General features: G+C 45.7%; 1 protein-coding gene across 3 annotated transcripts in view; it reads left to right on the top strand.

Moving 5' to 3' along the window:
* The window catches only part of SMAD7 (SMAD family member 7), a 49978-nt gene extending 39684 nt beyond the window's left edge, over positions 1-10294 (top strand). For 2 of the 3 annotated variants that reach the window (XM_053408259.1, XM_053408261.1), the window contains exon 4: positions 8021-10293. In XM_053408259.1, the coding sequence (XP_053264234.1) occupies positions 8021-8559 (539 nt within the window). In that variant the 3' untranslated portion in view covers positions 8560-10293. Of the gene's footprint in view, positions 1-8020 lie in introns of all 3 variants that reach the window. The other variant, XM_053408260.1, reaches the window with a different exon arrangement.
* The last annotated feature ends 4851 nt before the right edge of the window (positions 10295-15145 follow it).

Here is a 15145-nt window from a genome sequence, read left to right as displayed (position 1 = left end):
AGCTAGCCTTGTGGTTGCACATCCTGTGGTTTTTTTTAGGTTTTTGTGAATCTCCCTTGTACTAGTTACTGGAGGGATGCCTTTGGCCATCTCTCAGTTGCAGAAGGAAGACTTGGTTAGGGAAGTAAAAGTGGCTCGGAAGTTATTTCCATCAGTTCATTCCCTTTAAGCCAGCTTGGCTGTGTAGCGTTCCTGATAACGTAAGCCTTGTCCTTTTATTCTTAGTTTGCATTATGTTATCTAGGTGCATCTGCAATACTATATTTACTAAGAGATTCCTAGACATTCCCTCTGTGGGCTAGGCATTGCTTCAGCTTTTTCTCACGTGACAATCTCTATTCACACTTTCCCTTGACTGCCATTCGCTCACCAACTTTTTGCTTGATGTGCTGAGCCCAAAACTGGATCCAGAACTGTTCTGCACATCTAACTATTTATTATTATTATTAACTTGGGGTGGGGTCTCTGGAGGCATATATTAGCATTTCAAAACCTATCTATAATTATATTAATAATTAACTGCAACCAGAAATCTCTTTGAATCTGTTCATGGTGATTTAGTTGGGAATTCTTTACTACAGCTACAAGGGAGTAAATTCAGGTATGCAGTACAACCTCAGCCTTCTCCAGACCTAATGTCTTCCAGATGCTTCGTACCACAACACCCATCAGCCCCAACAATTAGCCATGCTGGGTAGGACTGATGGGAGTTGTAGTCCAAAACACACCAGGATGGGGTGTCTGTACTCTCCGAGATACCTTTATTATCATAGAGTTTTATACTTTTATGGCTAGCTATAGATACAGTGGACCCACAGAAATTATATATGTTTTTACTCTGTTGGTAACTTCTAGAAAAATTAATTTTTCTCTATTTCTTCCATTTGTTTTCAGTCTCTTAATATTGTGAATGCTTATTCTTTAACCTCTTGCAGTGAGTGCAGAAGTAAGCCTGGGGCGCATATTGACATCTTAGGTTAGGACACTTAATCACAGTTTTGGGACTCTTAACTGGTCTTGATAATCTCAAGGCTGCTGTGGACGCGCATTGTTTGAATACACCACTGTGGAAGTGTACAACTCCTGTTGTATGTACAAGAACAATTTCCTGTCCAGGATTGGCTTCAAGAGGAAATGTTTCTTTCCATTTTAAAAGGTGGCTATGCAGAGCACTGACTGGCGAGCACTTGTGACGTCACTGCTCCATCTCATCTGCAGAGCAGTTTCACAACTCTTTTTAATGGATGTTATTTTCTGTTTAAGTAAAATGGTGAAGATTTAAATTAATAAACATTTTTTAAAATGTTTAAAGGCATGCATCCCATCTTAAGAGAGCCAGTGTGGTGTAGTGGTTAAGAGCGGTAGACTCGTAATCTGGGGAACTGGGTTCGCTTCCCCGCTCCTCCACATGCAGCTGCTGGGTGACCTTGGGCCAGTCACACTTCTCTGAAGTCTCTCAGCCCCACTCACCTCACAGAGTGTTTGTTGTGGGGGAGGAAGGGAAAACGATATTGTTTGCCGCTTTGAGACTCCTTAGGGTAGTGATAAAGCGGGATATCAAATCCAAACTCTTCTTCTTCTTCTTAAGATTGTTGTGCGTGCATGGGTATGTCTGTCAAATGGGCTGCAAAGGTGAGGAAGTGGGGTTTTTTACCCTTGATGCTGGCAATCTCAGAACTAATAAGACTGCCGCAGATTGAATGCAGCACGAATGGGCAAACAGTAGCTTGTCACCTGCCTCATTCATGAAAATGATAAGCAAATTACGCTAATTGCATGCAGCTGAAAATGCAAATGAGCTTTGATTTTCTTATCTCATGATATATTACTAATCTGGCCTTTGGTTCTGAACGAATTGCCCAACCATGGCACTGAATAATGAGACCATCTGCACGGTTGGCTCCCCAGGGACAGCTGGAACTACTGCTGGCTGTTCCAGTGCTAAGTCCCATTTTACAGTGAACTGCAACTGGGGAAGCGAGAATTGCAGAGATAAAGGCGCAATGCATGACAATGAGCAGCCAGCGAGTCTTTGATCTGCAGCCCTGGTTGGCCTCACTTGGTCTGCATGCTGATGTGCACCCAAGTAGCTGCAACCCACGATAACTGACTGCTGGTAAGATTCCTTTGGTCTGTTGTGGATGCTTAGAGCTCCCAGCGGCAAACCAGCCTGAGAAACAATGCAAAGGCAGGCAATGAAATTGCACGTAACAATTTGATGTTTGTGCTTAATCCGCTTCACACTTTAGCAACGCTCGCCAGTTTCCTAACTGCAAAAAAAGGAAAAAAAGGTTCCCTTTTGAAGTGGATTTGTCGATCTTAGGGCACCCAGAGTATATCTTAACAGTGGCGTAGTGTGGGTTGTCAGCACCCGGGGCAAGGCAAGTAATTTGCGCCCCCTAACCCATGGATTTGTGCCCCCTAACCCCCAGATGTTGCGCCCGGTGCGGCCGGCCCCCCCTGCACCCCCCACACTACGCCACTGTCTCTTAATCATTTTCAGTTGCACAAACCTAAATTTATGGTGTGTGCTTGAATCCCTCCTGCAAAATAGCAACAGTCTTGGAGGCACACCTCATCTAAAATCTTGGAGTGTGCATGATCTTGAGCAGGGGTCAGCAAACTTTTTCAGCAGGGGGCCGGTCCCCTGTCCCTCAGATCTTGTGGGGGGCCAGACTATATTTTGAAAAAAATAAATGAATAAACAAATTCCTATACCCCACAAATAACCCATAGATGCATTTTAAATAAAAGCATGCATTCTACTCATGTAAAAATACGCTGATTCCCGGACCGTTTGCGGGCCGGATTGAGAAGGCAATTGGGCCGGATCCGGCCCCCGGGCCTTAGTTTGCCTACCCACGATCTTGAGAGTCTCCTTGCCGCTCGAGATGGCAGTGCAAGTGGCCATTCACATTGGGCGGAAGTTAACGCTTGGTCAAGGATCATAATGCACCCATCCAGTAGCTCCACATCACCCTTTGGTGTGTGTGTGTGCGCGCATGCATTTACGCCCGCCACCCATGTAGGAAATTTGGCGTTCAAGGAGGTCACTGAAACCTGCCTGTGTGGTGAGTTCTTAACTGTAAGGGACATATAAATGGAGAAGTCTCTCTGTCTGGCACACACAAACACTAGAGCGAGAGAGAGGAGCCTGCAATTTATCTAGGCTCAGCAATTAACATAATCTGAAAACTTCTCTTTAACTGACGTCTGTCTGAAAATTGCTGGGTGGACTGGCGGGGCCAAGGAGATGAAAGGGAAAGAATGCCGTCTGAGGGATTTTATTTCATGAAATAGGGGAGCTACAGAAAGAAAGGTCCTTCTACACAGATACACAGATAGAGATGTTCACACACAGACATTCTCTGCCTTTGGTTCTCGCTTCGCTTTTTCCTTTCATGAAAGCGTTCTCAAAACCCCAACCCCCCTTTAACCTGGGAAATAGTTCTGTACCTTTTCTATTTTTTTTTTATTTCTGTATAAAAAGAAATATACATCCCCTTTGTTATTCTGCACCGACGACTACATTTGAAGTAGTTCTGGAGAGTTTAGGTTAAAGGTAATTTGATATGAGCGTTCTTCGCCTATCCCTCCAGCCCTTTTCAACCCCCTCCCCTTAACTCTGCTTCTCTCCCCCCACATTTTCGGTGCCAGGTTTCAGTGGGATAGTTTTATTGAAACAAAGAATTGTGAGGCACAGAAAAGGGGACTGTTGGAGGCGGCCGGGTGGGGGGGTGGGCAAAGAGCTGAAAGACAAAATGAAGGCCTACCTCAAAAATATGGGCAGCCCATCCCACAGGCCCGAGCGGTTTAAGGGAGAGGGTCTTCCGCCCCCTGGTCCCCAGGGATGGGTTGTAAATTTTATCTTTCTAATTCCCAAAACACTGCCTCCCCTCTCTTTCTTTTTTTTTTTTATAAATAGAAGCTGCCTCAAGCTACCAAGGAAATATTTTCCTAGCCGGCATTTAAAGGAGGAAATTGCACAACACTGTTCCCTCCCTCTAAATGTGGTTGTTGGGTTTTTTTTTAAAGTATTGCAAACTGAATATACCGCTCTCGGATCAGGGGAGGGCTGGCTTTAAGGAGTTGGAAGTGGGCGCAGAAAATGGAGCTGCAGAATGATGTGCTTTTGGCTCCGTCAATAGGTTTCCTCGATGGCGTAGCTGCCAGCTTGAAAAGCACTCCCCCGACGTCGCCAGCTCATTGTAGGGAAACTTGGTTTCGCAGGGATCCTTCCCGGGAAATAGTCGAGAGGAATATAGGATGCTGCTGCATTCAGAGTCTGGCCATTGGTCCATTCTAGCAGCTCTTTCCTGCCTCTCATGGTTTGGTTTGCCTCCATGGTTTGGTTTTCTTGGCAACGTGGGAGCCACAACCGAGGAGAAGCGTCAACTCTGCTGATGTTGATGTCTGAGGCAGGTCTTCCTCGCGCCACCCTTATTTATTTTTAAATGTTGCTGGCCTCCAGGGTGAAAACGGCAAAGCACCATAGATCTGAAATATTTGATTAGGACATAAATTCTGTTTTATAGTATTCTCGGCTTGCTTCTGCACTGTGGCTATGGGGCCACAGGCTTCTATGCGCACGGCACTGTAAGCATTGGTGATGGTAGACTTGAGTTTGCACCTAGGGAGGCTGCACAACTGGGTTATCACCCTGAACTGGCAACCCGCTTCACAGCACGCATGGAGCTGGGACACCCGATTCAATTTAGTGCACACATTTTCTCGGTAGTCCATGCATCTAAGCAACCTGTGGATTTGCCACACCTTTCTCTGAACTGAACACCTTTTCTCTGAACTGTGCCATTGGCATAGATACTCTGCATTTTCACCAGGGCTCACCTGGTGTACGGGGCTTTGAGTTCAGTGTGCGTAGGATTGATCAGGGAAAATAAGCAAGGTGCAAATGCCACACTGAACTGTGGTAGAGGGTGATTTTGGAGCAAAATGTTCACATGCTCCTGACTGCTGTTTTAACACCCAGGGATGTTATGGCAGGTTCATGAGGACTCTGGTGGAGATATTCTTAAGTTGTGAGACACCCCCCTGGGCTGCTCTCCCCACCCCTGTTCCCTATTTTCTGCCCCTTTTATTAAAAGGAAACTTTGCATAGGGTTAATAGTTCCCAGGCCTTCGTACGTCTGTAAATAGCATTATGGAATTTCTGGGTAATCAGAACAGCGCTGATGCTCTCTGCAAGTTGCCTAGCACTTTGAAAGAGGGATTTGGAGTCAAGGCTCCCCTCCAGCACCCTGGTGATAATTGCCTCCTTTACCCTGTTTAGCAATAGAGGCAGAGTTGAGAAAGAGAGGGAAGCGGCTTCCCCACCCCACCCCTTTCCCCCCCCCTCCACCCCACTGCATTTTTTTGCTAACAAATGCAAGACTTCCGGTCTCCACCCCTGCTACCACAAACCACAGTCTAACTGCAATTCAATCAGATTTATAGCTCATCTGACGTCTGCATCCTTGAGCATTTATGACCAGCGATCTGGCTATAGGCTTAAATAAGGCCCGTAAATTATAGCAGATGATCTTGCCCTACCTCCCCAGTCTGGATGGAGCTATGCTTAACTCTCCTTTTATATCTTTCTCCCTCCCTCCAAGACGAGAGGAAAATTTATTATATGAAACAAAGCTTAGGGATTGGCTTTTAAGAACAGGATGATGTACGCGGCGGGTTAGTCTGTGTGATCCCTCGCTGTCAGCCCTGCTTACCCACATTTGACATCACGAAAGATGTCTGCGGCTGATTAGCAGGTCTTTGGTATTATGTTATCTGCCATTGATTTGCCGTTGGCTTAAACTGAATGACTGTGTTCACGACCTGAAGGCTGCAGCCAGGCTTCAGGGTGGGAGTGAGGATAAATCAGTTACGGGATATGCAAGGTGACACGTTGTGCTGTAGTTTTGTCTTCAGCCAGTTCCTTTACCACAACATGATTTGATTGGCCCGATTCTGGAATAATCTAGACCAGTGTTTCCCCAAACTTAGTCTCCAGCGGTTTTTGGACTACAACTCCCATCACCCCTAGCTAGCAAGACCAGTGGTCAGGGATGATGGGAATTGTAGTCCCAAAGCAGCTGGAGACCCAGGCTTGAGGAAACACTGGTCTAGACCACAGCTGTCAACATTTCCCTTTTTAAAAGGGAAATTCCCTTATTCCGAATAGGATTCCTCGCAAGAAAAGGGAAAAGTTGACAGCCATGGTCTAGACCAGTGTTTCCCAACCTTGGGCCTCCAGCTGTTTTCGGACTACAATTCCCATCATCCCTGACCACTGGTCTTGCTAGCTAAGGTTGATGGGAGTTGTAGTCCAAAAACAGCTGGAGGCCCAAGGTTGGGAAACACTGGTCTAGACAGTGGGGAATGGAACCAGGGTAGGAGGAATAGCCAGAGCAGCAGCAGTGATTAGTCCCAGATACTTTGCTTTTTAAAAGTTCTGCAGTTTACCACCAGACCTAGGTTTGCGGAAGGTGTTTTGGTCATAGGGAGCTTGGTTCAACTCTCCCATGAACCTGCTCATTCACACTGACTGTTATTGACACAGAAGTGATGCGATGAAGCATCGCATGGCATACGGAGAGCCCCGCTGGATTGTCCAGCATAGAGTTGGCCAAGGGTCATCTGGTCCAACCCCCTGCAATGCAGAAATGTCCTCTACAGGGATCGAATCTGCAACCTTGGCGTTACCAGCACCATGCTCTAACCAACGGAGCTATCATGCTGTTTCTAACCATGGGCAGCTCAATGCCTCTGGGAGGCCCACAAACTGGGCATGGAAGCAGCAGCCATGGCCAACACCTGGCGCCCAGAGGCCTCCTTCTCCGAAGGTGGAGATTTTGTTTAGCTCTTATGACTTCGAACATAGTAACAGCTTTTCACTGAAGGAGGAACAGGAATCCTGAGCTGCAAAAACAGCCAGAAAAGCTTTCCTATAGAAGTCTCCTGCTCTTCTGAACATGTGGGTGTTGCCAAAGGCGCCACAGTTGCACCATATGGCAGAAGCACAATGGCCAGTCAACTGGTGGCGACTTTGCATTCTTGCTGCCACATCAAAATGGTTCCCCAAATCATGTCCAATGTTCGCCCATAATGTCAGCCAGGGAGGGATTTGTAATGCATGCATTCAGCCACATAGAACTCTTTCCTTCTTGCTGACTACAGGATCCAATTAAAACCCAGAGACTCTTACTTATGTGTATTTGTGGGGGTGGGTGGGGAAATAGTTCTCTTAGAGCCCCCCCACCAAAATATTTAATGATTTGTAAGCCCAATTCTCTAATGTTTAGCTGCAAACGCAAACTTCTTTGCATTTGGGTTAATTGATTCCATAATAAGACGGTTGCAGAATAAACAAGGAAAATGTTTGGTCTCTGTTGGATTCATGCAAATGAATGTATGTATTCTGTTTGTAGCTAAAAACATAAATTATCTGGTACACTTAGTGGAAAGGAGGAGGGTTGGTGGGCCTGGGAAGACAAATGAAGGGGCTTCGTAGATCTGTTGTGACTATTTGGGTGGAACCTGCGGCTGAGTTGGCAGAACACATGTTTTGAATGCAGAGGGTTCCAGGTTCAGACCTTGTTAGCCCAAGACTTGTAGCGCAGGTACCAGTCAGTACAGTGGTACCTCAGGTTAAGTACTTAATTCATTCTGGAGGTCCGTACTTAACCTGGAACTGTTCTTAACCTGAAGCACCACTTTAGCTAATGGGGCCTCCTGCTGCTGCCGTACCGCTGGAGCATGATTTCTTTTCTCTCCCTGAAGCAAAGTTCTCAACCTGAAGCACTATTTCTGGGTTAGCGGAGTCTGTAACCTGAAGTGTATGTAACCTGAAGCATATGTAACCTGAGGTACCACTGTACTGAGCTAGAGTTCATAAGAGAGCTTTATATGTTCATTAAATGATAGGGGGCATGTATAGTTGTTCATATTCTGTGTTATTGTTATTGATGATGATGTTGTTTTGTTGTGAGGTTAAATTTTGGTCTCCCATCTTCTCTCCCTCCAGATTCCCACGTTCTGCAAGAGCCAGGGGATCCTTCACACTGGTGCGTGGTTGCATACTGGGAAGAAAAAACACGCGTGGGCCGGCTGTATTCTGTCCAAGAACCGTCCCTGGATATCTTCTATGATCTACCTCAGGGGAATGGCTTCTGCCTCGGACAGCTCAACTCGGACAATAAAAGCCAGCTGGTGCAGAAAGTCCGCAGCAAGATTGGCTACGGCATCCAGCTGACCAAGGAGGTCGACGGGGTGTGGGTTTATAACCGCAGCAGTTACCCCATTTTCATCAAGTCGGCCACACTGGACAATCCCGACTCCAGGACGTTGCTAGTGCACAAGGTGTTCCCAGGCTTTTCCATCAAAGCGTTTGACTACGAGAAAGCGTACAGCTTGCAGAGGCCCAACGACCACGAATTCATGCAGCAGCCGTGGACTGGCTTCACCGTTCAGATCAGCTTTGTGAAAGGCTGGGGCCAGTGTTATACGAGACAGTTCATCAGCAGTTGCCCTTGCTGGTTGGAGGTTATTTTCAATAACCGATGATGACTCAAGAGACTTAGGCCGGACTCAACAATGACCTTTTATAACTACTTTGCTGCTAAATATCTCCTTCTGAGTGCTTGCTTTTTCATGCAAACTTTTTTTGTTCGTTTGTTTTCTGTTTTGAGAAATAGCTTATGGAAAGATTTCTCTCTCTGTGTTTCTTTTCCTTTTCTTTTCTTTTTCAGTTTTGGTATTTCGATAAGTTTCTTTTCTTCTTTAAAGTGTGAATGACCAATAACTCAGAAGGGGGAAAGGAAGGCACGTGGGAACGGGGGTGGGATGGGGTGGAGTGGAGAAGAGTTTCACTTGAACGTACTTCATTCATTAGTGGGTCATTTTGTACCCTTTAAGTTATTGCCCGAATGTGGTGGGAGGAATTGGACGCAGCTTGGTTTATACATAGCTCCCTCTCAAATTCAAACAGTGGTACAGGTTCCTGCCCCCCTTCCTCACACCCTCTTTGTGAACACACATCAATTTGGAGACCTGTGTTTGCTCCCAGAGTTCTTGCGCACGTGGCTTTTACCCTGCTTGTTTCAGTCGAGGGATCAGATCTACACATGCACAACGAGGGATACAACGAATGGAAAGGCTGGAGATCTCCAAACGCACATTGGAGTTGCCATGCTTGTAGGAAGGAAAGAAGGATAACCTCTTTGGTTTGCCTTGCAAACTCGGTGCTAAACCATTTGCAGGAGTCTGCCGCTGTGCGATGCCTTTGTGCCGATCTCGAAGCAACATGCATTTCATTTCGCTGCAGCTTCTGCCCTTTGTGGCAGATCAATCCATCTGCTGTTTGTCACAAACACACCAACTCCTTTGCTGGTATGAAGGAAGCCGACCCTCTGCAGTGACGGAAAACCTATTGTGGGTCCCTGGTGCCGAGCGAATGTCCACAGCCCACATAAAGACAAGCAGAGTCAGATTAGGGAGCAAATGCAGCCGAGTAAATCTTTTGCCAACAATCTTACAACCTTTTCTTCTCTTTTTCTCCCCCCTTCCTGCCCTCTCCACTGCGGCCATCTGCTGCTTTAACACTTCATGTCTGTGTCATTTGGGGGTGGGGGCGAGAAGCATGGGCTCGGAAGGGCATGCCCATTTTCCCATTGCGCTTAGTGATCATTTGTGATGCCAGGAAAACAATTAAGGTGCATGGCCTGTGCTTTTCAAATTGATCTGCGATGCAGACTTGTTTCAGACCTTTTTCTTTTTTTTAATAAAAAAAAAAGACGAAAGGGAATTTCAGTATTTATCCCCTTGTAACCTGCCCTGATCAGGTTTGCAACAGTACTGTTCGCATCCAGAAATTGCAGTCATTCATTTATTTCTTCTTGAATTCATACACTTAGTATGATAATTTTACACTGTTCTTAGCTCAATGAGCATGTTTAGACCTTAACATAAGCTATTTTTCTAAATATAAAAGGTTTAAGTGAACAAGAGAAGCATTCTCATTGGAATTTTAGCATTGAAGTGCTTTGGAAAACAAAAAACAAAACAACAACAAAAAAAGAGACTCCTTTAAAAAAAGAAACCCTGAGATTTATTAAAAGAAAAAAATGTATTTTATGTTATATATAAATATATTATTACTTGTAAATATAAAGACGTTTTATAAGCATCATTATTTATGTATTGTGCAATGTGTATAAACAAGAAATAAGAAAAGATGCACTTTGCTTTAATATAAATGCAAATAACAAAATGCCAAATTAAAAAAAAAAAGATAAGATCACAAGATTGTGGTGTTTTTCTTTCTTCTTCTGGCTGTTATCATCCAGCTGAACGCTTTTCTAAATGAGTAATTTTGGTGTTGTTTTTTTTTAAGTACACTTGATGTGATAACCATGCACAGCTTGGTTTTTTCAGAGTGAGTTGGGTGTCAGGGAAATAGTGGCGTTCAGAATTGCAGGGGTGTCTGCATAGCAGAAACTGGTCACTCGGGCAATAAAGTGTAACCCACATGGGTGGCGCTGTGGGTTAAACCACAGAGCCTAGGGCTTGCTGATCGGAAGGTCGGTGGTTCGAATCCCCGTGACGGGGTGAGCTCCCGTTGCTTGATCCCTGCTCCTGCCAACCTAGCAGTTCGAAAGCACGTCAAAGTGCAAGTAGATAAATAGGTACCGCTCCGGCGGGAAGGTAAAACGGCATTTCCATGTGCTGCTCTGGTTCAACAGAAGCGGCTTAGTCATGCTGGCCACATGACCCGGAAGCTGTACGCCGGCTCCCTCAGCCAATAAAGCGAGATGAGTGCTGCAAACCCAGAGTTGGCCACGACTGGACCCAACGGTCAGGGGTCCCTTTACGTTTACCTAACCTTGACAAAGGGAGAAGTCAGAATCGGGACCTTCAAGATAGGTGAACTTGGAAGCTTCCTCATGATGCAGGGGTGAGAATAACACAATGTGCTAGATGTTACATGGTAAGATAAGGCTGTCCCATTTCCTGGTTTTTAATAAAATTATTTTAAGCATATAGGGAAGAAAGAAAGAATTCCCAGCTCACATTAACAAGAATAAATCTTATCAATCCCAATTTATATACAAGATTGACCATTTTATGTTCCAGTGTAGAAAAAGGGCAGTTAAGATCTTCAGAAAATTGAAGTATAAGTTTCTCTGCAACCGTAGAGACTCTTGTTGATAATCTAAAAGTACACAAATGCAAAAGATTTTCCCAGAGTGAATAGGCGCAACAATCTGGCTCTTCAGGCAAAAGTGGTTTACAAGTCAATAAGAAAAGAAGACAGTTGATGCCTTTAGTGTTACAATATAAAAATGCATTAAATTAAAAGCACAAGTGCTTAGGAAGGAAGGAGGGATGAACCAACTTGTGCACCCATTCTCAAGGTTACAGCCCTTAAAATGGCCATCTGGGATGGAAGGACTTTCAGAAGGTGGCAGTTGAGGAACAAGCCAAGGCAGCTGGTCTCTTCCTCACAGCTGATGGAATAAAGAAAAGGTAAAAAGGTAAAGGACCCCTGGACTGTTAAGTCCAGTCAAAGGCAACTCTCATCTTGCTTTAAGGCCGAGGGAGCCAGCGTTTATCCACAGACAGCTTTCCGGGTCATGTGGCCAGCATGACTAAACAACTTCGGGTGCAACGAGACACCATGACAGAAACCAGACCACAGAAACGCCGTTTACCTTCCCGCCAGAGCGGTACCTATTTATCTACTTGCGCTTTGACATGCTTTTGAACTGCTAGGTTGGCAGGAGCAGGGACTGAGCAACGGGAGCTCACCCTGTCGCAGGGATTCGAACCGCCGACCTTCTGATCGGCACATCCTAGGCTCTGTGGTTTAACCCACAGCACCACCCGCGTCCCAGTAGGAGATTCTTAATCTCTGGGTTGTGGGTTTGAGCCGAACATTGGACAAAAAGATACCCTTTTGGTTTCTTACAACTCTACAATTCTATGCAATATAGTAATATGCAGGAGGGAAATGGATATAATTGCATCACGCTGGAGGTGAAGTAGAGGGTATGTTTAAAAGCCCAAGGGGTGCAGTGATTTCAGAGTCATAATAACCTTGCTGCATTGCATTGCCTCTTAATATTTTTAAGAGGGGGATAGCCTCTAATGGAGGGGTAGGCAACCTAAGACCTGGGGCCGGATGCGGCCCATTGGCCTTCTCTTTCCGGCCCGCGGATGGTCTGGGAATCAGCGTGTTTTTACATGAGTAGAACGTGTGCTTTTATTAAAATGCATCTCTGGGTTATTTGTGGGGCATAGGAATTCGTTCATTCCCCCCCCCCAAAAAAATATAGTCCAGCCTACCACATGGTCTGAGGGACAGTGGACCGGCCCCCTGCTGAAAAAGTTTGCTGACGCCCTGCTCTAATGCCACCCATTTGCCCTCATGTTCAAGATAAACCTACCGTATTTTTCGCTCTATAAGACGCACCAGACCACAAGACGCACCTAGTTTTTGGAGGAGGAAAACAAGAAAAAAAATACTCTGAATCTCAGAAGCCAGAACAGCAAGAGGGATCGCTGTGCAGTGAAAGCAGCAATCCCTCTTGCTGTTCTGGCTTCTGGGATAGCTGCGCAGCCTGCATTCGCTCCATAAGACGCACACGCATTTCCCCCTTACTTTTTAGGAGGGAAAAGGTGAGTCTTATAGAGCAAAAAATATGGCATATCTTGCAGAGGTGATGCACAGATGCACTGTTTTTAAAATTATTTTCCATAGTTTCAGTGGCATTGATACTTGCACCTAGGTTTTTGCTGCAGGCATTGACTTTAACAATGCACCACCACCTCCACATAGTTACTCTGGCGTAGGAATTAGGTGGATGTCAACGAAAACAGTGCAGAGGATGTTAGGCCCCGAGGCAGATCCACCCAGTGAGGTTATCTGGGAAGGGAGGAGGAGGAGGGTGTGCTGGAGATCTTGTTTAAGGTTTGAAGGGAGGTATAATTGCATAAAAGTCTACGAAGAAGACAGACTTGAGCCATAACTTTCCGCTCTGACACTGTCAGTCATAAAAGCAGCGCCTGGAAGAGTTCAAGGGTCGTGAAAACTTTCATCTGAGTCTTACAGTTCAGTTTGTTTTTCTGCCTGCTGGCAGGCCTTGAACTATTCAATTATCACGTCACATTTTTCCTATGGCACAATGGCTAGACAAGCCTTTTGTTGCGAGAGAATCAAGCAAAACCCTCGCTTCCCTTCCCTGCCCAGAAAATCTGCACAATTAATACAACATCAAAGGGAAGAAAGAAAGAAAGAAAGAAAGAAAGAAAGAAAGAAAGAAAGAAAGAAAGAAAAAGACTTATGATAGATAACAGGTCGAATGCCAAGTTCTTCCCTTACTTAGGACTGAACCAGCCCAGCGTTCATCAACACCAGGGACTGGGATGTGCAGACAATATTGTTCGCTCTTGCTTAGCAGCTGCCCAGTGTGAAGGTGAAGAGTAAGAAAAGGTTCTACAGTGGTACCTCAGGTTAAGAACTTAATTCGTTCTGGAGGTCCGTTCTTAACCTGAAACTGTTCTTAACCTGAAGCACCACTTTAGCTAATGGGGCCTCCCGCTGCCACCACACGATTTTTGTTCCCATCCTGAAGCAAAGTTCTTAACCCGAGGTACTATTTCTTGGGTAGCGGAGTCTGTAACCTGAAGCATCTGTAACCTGAAGTGTCTGTAACCCGAGGTACCACTGTATAATTCGGCAGGAATAATCAGCTGAACAAATAAAGGATTGTGGACACCTGGCTTGACAGTAGTGCATCTGAAAAGGATCTAGGGGTCTTAGGAGACCACAAGATGAGCCATGAGTCAACAGTGTGGTGCAGCAGCAGCAAAAAAAAAACCAAACTGCAGCTACCACTGGCAGAGGAAGGGAGGTGCGGTCCACCCCGGGTGTCATTCCTGAGGGGGTGACATCGCTCCCCACCCCCCTGGGATGCTTCCCCTCAGGTGCGCTGCTCCGGGTGTCGCAGCAGCTAGCTCCGCCTCTGGCAGCTACTCTAAACTGGATCAGCAGAAGTAGAGTGTCCAGATCATGGGGAGCGCTTCTGCCTTGGTCAGACCCCCACCTGGAGTCCTGTGTTCAGTTCTGGGTACCATAATTTAAGTCAGGGGTAGGCAACCTAAGGCCTGGAAGCCAGATGCGGCCCAATCACCTTTTAAAACTGGCCCATGGACGGTCCGGGAATCAGCGTGTTTTTACATGAGTAGAATGTGTCCTTTTATTTAAAATGCATCTCTGGATTATTTGTGGGGCATAGGAATTGGTTCATTATTATTTTTTCAAAATATAGTCCGGCCCACCACATGGTCTGAGGGATGGTGGACTGGCCCACAGCTGAAAAAGGTTGCTGACCCCTGGTTTAAGTTGACACGCTGGAACGTGTGCAGAGGGCGGCAACCAAGATGATCAAGGGTCTGGAAACCAGCCTTATGAGGAACAGTTGAGGGAGTTGGATATGTTTAGCCTTGAAAGGAGGAGATTGAGAGGAGATAGGATATCCATCTTCAAATATTTCAAGGGCATGGAAGACAACAAGCTCATTTTCTCCAGCTCTGGAGGCCACAACTCGAACTAATAGATTAAAATTACAAGAATGAAGACTTCAGCTAAATAATAGGAAGAACTTTCTGATTATTTGAGCTGTTTGACAGTGGAACAGACTCCCTTGGAAGGTGTGATCTCGCATTCTTGGAGGTTTTTAAGCAGAAATTGGATGGCCATCTGCCAATGATTCTTTAGTTGTAATTCCTGCATCGCAGGGGGTTGGACTAGATGACATTCAGGGGTTCCTTTCCAACTCTGCAATTCTACAATTGCATGATTCTGTGGTGTCTCTGAATGCACTGGCACCTTCTGGCTTCAAGGAATGACAGATATTGTTTTGTTTAGTCATGTCCGACTCTTCGTGACCCCATGGACCAGAGCATGCCAGGCACTCATGTCTACCACTGCCTCCCACAGTTTTAACTATACAGGCCTTTGTTGGCAAGGTGATGTCTGCTTTTTAAGATGCTGTCTAGGTTTGTCATTGCTTTTCTCCCAAGAAGCAGGCATCTTTTAATTTCATGACTGCTGCCACTATCTGCAGTGATCATGGAGCCCAAGAAAGTA

This window comes from Podarcis raffonei, chromosome 11, assembly GCF_027172205.1.
Source record: "Podarcis raffonei isolate rPodRaf1 chromosome 11, rPodRaf1.pri, whole genome shotgun sequence".
Classification (NCBI taxonomy): domain Eukaryota; kingdom Metazoa; phylum Chordata; class Lepidosauria; order Squamata; family Lacertidae; genus Podarcis; species Podarcis raffonei.
This window is presented reverse-complemented; position numbering and strand designations above follow the sequence as displayed.